This window comes from Pongo pygmaeus, chromosome 1, assembly GCF_028885625.2.
Source record: "Pongo pygmaeus isolate AG05252 chromosome 1, NHGRI_mPonPyg2-v2.0_pri, whole genome shotgun sequence".
NCBI lineage: Eukaryota > Metazoa > Chordata > Mammalia > Primates > Hominidae > Pongo > Pongo pygmaeus.
In genome coordinates this window covers 106,718,407-106,727,289 of record NC_072373.2, presented here as the reverse complement: position 1 = coordinate 106,727,289, position 8,883 = coordinate 106,718,407, and the positions used below count along the sequence as shown (strand labels likewise).

The window sequence follows — 8,883 nt, the reverse complement described above, 5'->3', positions numbered from 1 at the left end:
GCCTGGCTGTATCCAGTTACATTTTTAAGACCAGCCAGGCTTAATATATATTTGGTCTTTAGCTCAATTCAATTTGTTGCATTTTGTCCATTGTACTTCATGTGACACAGAATATATCTTAATTTAAAAAGACTATGTTTCTTGAGCTATCTGTTACATTTGTATATCTTGGAATTTTAAAAAATATAAACCACAGAATCCAATTATGGCTGACATTAACAATAAATAGGTTTATCACAGAAATAGTGGGGAACTTGTAGAACTGTTGAGAAGGCTAGAAAGCCAGATCAAAGCTAGGCAGCCAGGAAATGTACCCCAAACCATGCTGTAGAACTCATCCAGGGAGGAAACCACTGTCACCACCAGTAAGAAGTAACACTGAAGCTGCAGAGAGCAACAATTGCAGCAATTGCTCAATCCTAGGCTAACTGCAAAGCCACCAGCACCACTCCCACTTGTTCCCTTTGCAACAGATACTGTAGCAGCTGCTATGTGGCCTCCACCAGAAACAAGAGAAAGCATAACTGAATCTGCTTCTTTTTTTATTAATTCCGAAGTCGAAATTCAGCACTGGCAAACAGATTGGCAAAACCTAAGTCATATGCTTGTACCCTAGCAGCAAAGGAGGCTGAGAAAGCAAGCATTTGGCATTTTAGCTTCTAAAGCAGGAGGTGGTTTCTTGTTTTCGTCAAAACTGATAGGCTGAGGAATTCCTCAAACACAGAAACAAACATCAAATAATAAATATTCATGCTTTAACTTGCTCAATATCAATATAAACTTTCCCTTTTGAAAGTAAACACGAAACACCCAAGCTTCCTTCTAACAGAGTGCAACTATTTCTCTAATAATTGAACATGTACCTACAATCTCTTGAACAATGAAACAATAAAAAATTCTGAATCACAGCATGTAGTCTAAGTCTAAGAATTCTGGGTTATGTCCATTCCTCTACGAAGTTCTTCACTATACTCTCTTGACATTCTGCCATATATCACTTAAAAATTAAGGTAATCCCCCTCAATAAGCCCTGTTTTAGAAAGAGGGACAAATGGAGAGGAAAGAAGGAAACTTGTTAAGATACATAAGTATGCGCAAGACAATACAAGAGAAACAATGTGTTTGGATGTCAAGGCTCTCCTTTCTGCAAGTGGCCACCAGGTCACTGTTGGCATCTATGGCCATGTGCCCTCAGCTAACACCTCTGCTAGTCAGGGTTTTGCCTTGTGAGATGACCAAATATTCATTCCTGACAGAGAAATGTCCTCGATAATCTTTTTGTGTGAGCGTGCCATGGTCATTGTTAATTTCTTTCACTTAAAAAAATAATAGACTTTATTTTTTGAGCAGTTTTAGCTTTATGGAAAGATCGAGCAGAAAGTACAGAGTTCTCACATACTCTCACCTTTATCCCACCCCCAGTTTACATTAGGGTTCACTCTTTGTGTGGTACAGGCCTATGAGTTTTGCAAAACGCATAATGTCATGTACCCATCATTACATTATTACCAAAGTATTTTCAGTCCCCTAAAAATCACCTGTTTCAGAACTATTTATCTCCCTACCCATCCCCAAACCCCTGGCAACCACTGATCTTTTTTGTTGTTGTTGTTGTTGCTTAGTTTTTATTTAATAATCATAAACTTAACTCTGCAATCCAGCTAGGCATGGAAGGGAACAAGGAAAACATGGAACCCAAAGGGAACTGCAGCAAGAACCCAAAGATTCTAGGATATTGCAAGCAAATGTGGTGGAGGGGTGCTCTCCTGAGCTACAGAAGGAATGCGTCTGGCGGTTAAAATAAAACACAAGTCGAACTCATTAGAATTGTCCACAGTCAGCAATGGTGATCTTCTTGCTGGTCTTGCTATTCCTGTACCCTAAGTGCTCCATGGCTTCCACAATATTCACGCGTTCTTTCACCTTGCCAAAGGCCACATGCTTGCCATCCAACCACTCAGTCTTGGCAGTGCAGATGAAAAACTGGGAACCAGTTGTGTTGGGTCCAGCATTTGCCATGGACAAGATGCCAGAACCTGTATGCTTTAGGATGAGGTTCTCATCATCAAATTTCTCCCCATAGATGGACTTGTCACCAGTGCCATTATGGCATGTGAAGTCACCACCCTGACACATAAACCCTGGAATAATTCTGTGAAGGCGGGAACCCTTATAATGAAATCCTTTCTCTCCAGTGCTCAGAGCACAAAAGTTTTCTGCTGTCTTTGGAATCGTGTCTGCAAACAGTTTGATGGAGACGCGGCCCAAGGGCTTGCCATCGACGGTGATGTCAAAAAAGATGATGGAATTGACCATGGCTGATAGTACAGGGCTCACAGAGATGGCAGCGTCTGTAAAGATAACCACTGATCTTTTTACTGCCTTTATAGTTTGGCCTTTTCCAGAATGTCGTTTAGTTGAAATCACAGTACGTACCCTTTTCAGACTGGCTTCTTTCACTTAGCAAAATGTCTTTGTTTTTTCTGTATCTTTTTGTGGCTTGATAGTTTTTTCCTTTTAGCACTGAATAATATTCCACTGTATGAATATACCACAGTTTGCTTATGCAGTCACCTATTGAAGGACATCTTGGTTGCTCCCAAGTTTTGGCAATTAGTCTTCATTAATTTTTTTCTTTCTTTCTTTCTTTCTTTCTTTTTTTTTTTTTTTTTGAGACAGAGTCTTGCTCTGTCACCCAGGCTGGAGTGAAGTAGCACAATCTCAGCTCACTGCAACCTCTGCCTCCCAGGTTCAAGTGATTCTCTTCCTCAGCCTCTGGAGTAGCTGGGATTACAGGTGTGCACCACCACGCCTGGCTAGTCTTCATGAATATTTACAGGACTGTATAGAATTAGGAGCCATCAAAGGGGATCCCTGAATTCTTTCTGTTTTTCTTACAAATACCAGTTTTAAGGTTAACTGGTATTTGTAATACCATGCAACAGTGTAGCCGCATTTTAAATTTTAAATTTTTGACTGTTTGTTTAAAGGTCTCAGGCAACCTAAAAGTCTAGATAGAAGTCTCTCATCCTCTAATGAAGGATGGATCATAAAATGGAATACTGCTAAGACTCTCCCCTTGGGTAGTAATTCTGCAAAAACCTAGAATCTCAGAGACAAGAGACAAGTATTTGGAGTGAATCATTAGATGTAATGACAAAAGGAGTCACTTCAACATTCATAACAAAGATCAAAGATTGTTGTATTTCTTATATGGGAGACACCAGACCAGCTTATACTTAGTTACTAGTTCAGAGGATACACCACCACATCCTCTAGCATGAGTACAACCTTATAAGCCATTGTCTCCAGCTGGCACTGTGATTGAGTCTTTAATAAAATATTCACCATTCTATAATAATAATAATTTTGGTTAGTGATAGGATAAATGGTGGACCAGGTGAGTCCAATGAATATCTACTCATTTGTTATACAACAAGTTCTTTTAATAGAAGGATGTAGAACAGGATATTATGGCAGTATATATAAGGCATTCAATGTACCCATGGAGAGTGGTGATCAGAGAAACATGATGTCAGGTAAAGCAAATGTAATTCAAGGATAAAGGTAGATTCCATTTACAAAATTCCTTGTTGCCTTTATCATAGAGTAGCTCCAGTAAAATCAACAAGTCTGACAAAAGGTGACTGGTTTATCCACCCAGGATGTGTTATTGTGTGCTTAGCCTTGGTCCTTGTTGCTTGTGTGTTGGACACCTAATAGTCTTGACAGCTAAATAGGCTTTGGTAAGGGAGAGTGGTAAAGTCCAACATGTTGCTAAACCTATGTGTATTCTCTACTGCTACCACCATTGTTGCTGTTTATTAGCCTTCTGAGCAAGCAATGTAGTGCCTGGTGAAAGAGGTTGTTTCATACCTTCATATCTGTTTGATAACCTTCCTGATGATAGTTTGGTGAGCATTCATATTAAGCACAAATATTCTTACACTCTGGCTCATTTTCTGTGGTCCATCTACATATTTTTTCCCCAAAACTCATTGCCACCAATCCTTCAATCTTTGTCCTTCCAAGTCCCTAATTATCTTTTTTTTTTTTTTTTTTTGAGACAGAGTTTCGCTTTGTTGCCCAGGCTGGAGTGCAGTGGTGCAATCTTGGCTCACTGCAACTTCTGCCTCCTGGATTCAAGAGATTCTCCTGCCTCAGCCTCCCGAGTAGCTAGGATTACAGGCACACACTACCACACCTGGCTAATTTTTGTATTTTTAGTAGAGACGGAGTTTTATCATGTTAGCCAGGCTGGTTTTGAACTCCTGACCTCAGACAATCCACCTGTCTTGTCCTCCCAAAGTTCTGGGATTACAGGTGTGAGCCACCAGGCCTGGCCCCAAGTCCCTAATTATGTAGACAAATTATTAGCTGCCACATATACATCAATAATATCTCTCCTTCTAGACATCGTGGACAACCAATTACATAGGCTGAATTTCTTTTAAAATTGCATTCACATAGGTTATAATGCCTAAGCAATCTACTTTTGGCTGTTGCTGTGATGTTGTACAGTGACTTCTGTAAATCAAGCTCAATTTTTCCCTCACTGATCAACTGGCCATAGAGAACTTCCCATGAAGACATAGGTATAGATTCTATTATTCCTACCTGCTGATGAAGCAGGATAATTAATTGGAAAACACTTATTTCATGATAAGCAGCTCATGTTGTCATATTTTTTTTGCATTGATAGGACTTCAGTTTCTACAATGGTCCAGGATCAATCAAGAGTTCTTTAAAGAAAACATTTATTTTGTCAAAGAAAGAAGCATTTTGTTCCAAATCCTAAGAACAATAGTAGTGGTGTGTCAGGGGCTCTATTGCATCTGGATGTAAAAACAAAGGGGCACAATAATCCTGACCAGTTGGGAATTGTTATCTTGATCTCAATCCCATGAAAAGGTGGCAGCATGGCAAGTCATAAAGTAAAAGGACCAGGTGATAAAATGAGGTCTCCAAAATCCAAAGCATCAAAGTTCTCAGTTAGTGGTCAGGGCTGCAAAGTGCCATAATTTTTCACTTTGGAAGGTATATCTTGAGTAAATTGAGTGTATGAGACAAGTTAAAAGGTCATGCAGTTGGGCACGGTGGCTCACGCCTGTAATCCCAGCACTTAGGGAAGGTGAGGCGGGAGGATCATGAGGTCAGGAGTTCAAGACCAGCCTAGCCAATATGGTGAAACCCCATCTCTACTAAAAATACAAAAATTAGTGGGGTATGGTGGTGCCCTCCTGTAGTCCCAGCTACTTGGGAGGCTGAGGCAGCAGAATCGCTTGATCCCTGAAGGCAGATGTTGCAGTGAGCTGAGTTGGCGTCACTGCATCCAGCCTGGGCAACACCGCGAGACTCTGTCTCTTAAAAAAAATAAAAAAAAAAAATAAAAAAATTTAAAAGTTCGTGATAAACACCTCTGTTAGCCTCTGATCTTTATAATAATTATCACACACACACAAACCAAACACCACACATAGAGGAAGCAGTAAAAGATTAAAGGACACAGCTAAAAATACATTTGTATTATTGCTTCCCAAAGTTCTAAAATTATGAGAAGGGACTAGTGAATCTTTAAAAAATATTGATTATCCAACACTTTGTAATAACCAGTGTAATTGCATTGAAGGCTACTGAACATGAACATATTCCTAAAATTTTTCTGTTATGGTGTCTGGTTTGTGAAAGGAACAAAATTAAACATAGTTCCTTGGCAATTTTTCCCTCTTCCACTCTACTCATTGGCATATGTGCCATGTGTGTTTATTGTAAAATAGGAATAAGATTCAGAGGTCAAGAATCAAAGTAAGTCAGAGTAGGAAAAGCCAGACTCAAGCGTAACAGAAGGGCAGAGCCTGTCAAACCCCAAAATTAAAGGGTAAATTTAAACACAAGTAGAAGTGGTTCAAAAGCTAAGGGCATCCTCATAGTTCATGAAAAGCAAGTATTCACGCAGGTAGCAGACTCTAATCTGCTTCAAGCCAATGTGCTATTCTCTTCGTGTTATTTATATCCCTCAGAATACCTCAAAGTTCCCAAGAGCAGTCAGTATTTAATTCTAAACTATATCATATATACAATATATTTATTATATATATAATTATATATATATATTTATGATTATATATTTTTTGAGACGGAGTTTTGCTCTTGTTGCTCAGGCTGGAGTGCAATGGCGCTATCTCAGCTCACCACAACCTCTGCCTCCCGGGTTCAAGTGATTCTCCTGCCTCAGCGTCCTGAGTAACTGGGATTACAGGCATGTGCCACCACGCCTGGTTAATTTTTTATTTTTAATAGAGACGGGGTTTCTCCATGTTGGTCAGGCTGGTATCGAACTCCCGTCCTCAGGTGATCTGCCTGCCTCGGCCTCCCAAAGTGCTGGGATTATAGGTGTGCGTCAATGTGCCCAGCCAACTATATCATATTTTAATTGTGTAGTGATAACCCTCATCAAAAGAAGTATTCATTATGGTCAGTGTACTCTGCTTATTTACCGCTGAAGCTTAACACAAAATTGTTGAAATAAACATGCATATTGAAGTACTTAGCTAGCTATTGAGGCAATACAGGTTTCTAGATTTACTCATTTTTTTTCACTGTACGCACATGTCATGTGTGTCATGATAAACCCATGTCTATGCATATATTGATTAAATATTATATTTCTTTTTACTTTTATTATTATTATTGAGAAAAGGTCTCACTCTGTCACCCAGGCTGGAGTGCAGTGGCATGATCTCGGCTGCCTGCAGCCTTGCCCTCCCAAAGCCCTAGACCCTGTAACATAACAGAATATGTATGTTTCTAATTTGTGCAATATTGAAGCAGGAATACTAGATAGAACTGTCATCTTTTCCTATTGCATTTATTTTGGTGTGGAAAAGTGTAATAATTGGCTTCAGTCACTAAGTCTATTTCATTCAAAAATATTTAAATATAATCCAAACCATCTTAAGTACATTTTGTGATACAAGAGGATGGTATCTTCTATTTGGAAATATAAAATCCCAGGGTCTCACAGTTTAAGTATACTTTCCAGGGGTATGTGTAAAACAAGAATCCCACTTTACAAAGTTAATAGAAAAAAATATGCTAATTGGAAGGAGAGGCTACTGATTGAGGATAAAGTGGAAATTTTCACATACTGCTAATTACACTTTAATGGAGTAAGAAAAAAAGAATTGGAAATAGTACCCTATAAAACTTCTGAAATGAAATTACAGTTTGTCTCTCTCTCTCTCTTTTTTTTTCTTGAGACGGAGTTTCGCTCTTGTTGCCCAGGCGGGAGTGCAATGGCGCTATCTCAGCACACTGCAACCTTCACCTCCCGGGTTTAAGCGATTCTTTTGCCTCAGCCTCCCAAGTAGCTGGGATTACAGGCATGCACCACCTGGCAGGTGGAGGTTGCAGTGAGCCAAGATCATGCCACTACACTCCAGCCTGGGCAACAACAGCAAAACTAGAAAAAGTGCAAGTTTATAAACATGGAAACGTGGACAATTGTAAGCAATATTAGAGAACTGTAGAAAACAGTTTTTTAAGTGATATGTTTAACCTATTTAGAATAAAACCCATTAGGGTCCTAGGAATTTCTGGAACTGCCTTACTTGTGAGAAACATGATCCTAAGATGCCCATTTGTTTATCAGTACATCAATTTTCTCCTTCTTAAATTGGTATAATTATTTTCTTCCAAGAAGCCTAGCACACTTTTGTTGTTGTCATTGAAAGAGGGCATATAAGGGTTATGGCTGCTATTTGGAGAAATGCATTAGAAAATAAAAAGCTTGAAAAAGTTGTATTACTGAGAAAAAAGTCGAATGAAAATAAGAAAGATTAAATTGAAATAAATAATGAGTCAGTAAGGTATGCACTGTTAAACACTTGTTGAGATTTTCCAAGTATTGACATGCTGATAACTTGAAACAAGAATGGGAGAAAAGGTCAATCTGAATTCTTAAAATGTTGACGGCTGGGAATAAGAAGTAATATATCACAGAATCTGATAGTAAAAATTTTATTTATTTTATGGGAGAAAATGGGAGACTAACAGACAATGGGAATAGGAAAGCATTAATAGAAATAGCAAAAAGAAGTATATCTGCAATTATTAATATAATACAAGAGGAAATTGTGCAGAGATATTTAAAGAAAGATTGATGAAATTTAGATTTATGGAGAAATATCCTAATAAAGACATTATTTATAATCAACTGTTCATAATTATTATATAATTCTGACAGTTTTTAGGATATAAGTGTAAGGCAGAATGATCTAATATAAAATGTATAAATGGGACAACATATAATTTTGCTTAGGAAATCGAATAAATAAAGTAGTGATTTACGATTTGCATTAATATAAAAAAATTTAAAAAATGGTTTACATTTTGTTTGAAATGGATGATAAATAGGAAAAGAGTAATTTAGTACATTGAGTAATTTAGTACATTGGTCACCAAAGAAATACAAATTGAAACAATAAGATGCCTTCTCACATCTTTGCCAGATTTGTAGGTATAAAAACAGTGGAAGTTGTATTGGTTGGAGAACAGAAAGATGACACTTCCATATGCGGCTGATTAGAGCACAAATTGGTATATTATTTCTGAGATGTAATTTGAAAATATGTACCATCAGCCTCAAAGATGATTATGACCATGTGTCACTACTTTCTTGGAAATCATTATTACTGCATGTATAGATTGATGTTTACTGTAGTATTACTTAACATAATGAGTTGAGTACAACCTTCACTTCCAAAAAACATGAGGTAGGGGTGAATTAGTTAAATATACAATCACAATGAGCTATAACAAAATGCAGTTACTTAAAAGCATATTTATAAGACTATTAATGGCAATAAACATGATTTGATATAA

General features: G+C 37.8%; 1 protein-coding gene across 1 annotated transcript; it reads right to left on the bottom strand.

Moving 5' to 3' along the window:
* Window positions 1-1,611: 1,611 nt before the first annotated feature.
* Window positions 1,612-2,366, bottom strand: LOC129011882 (peptidyl-prolyl cis-trans isomerase A-like 4C). Its single transcript, XM_054447249.1, has one exon. It carries the CDS (start codon window positions 2,314-2,316, stop codon window positions 1,822-1,824), a length of 495 nt encoding a protein of 164 aa, XP_054303224.1. The 5' UTR covers window positions 2,317-2,366; the 3' UTR covers window positions 1,612-1,821.
* Between the last annotated feature and the right edge of the window lie 6,517 nt (window positions 2,367-8,883).

Bases quoted from the DNA above. Each gene is read 5' to 3' on its own strand.
- LOC129011882 (XM_054447249.1), bottom strand. From the start codon at position 2,316: ATGGTCAATTCCATCATCTTTTTTGACATCACCGTCGATGGCAAGCCC.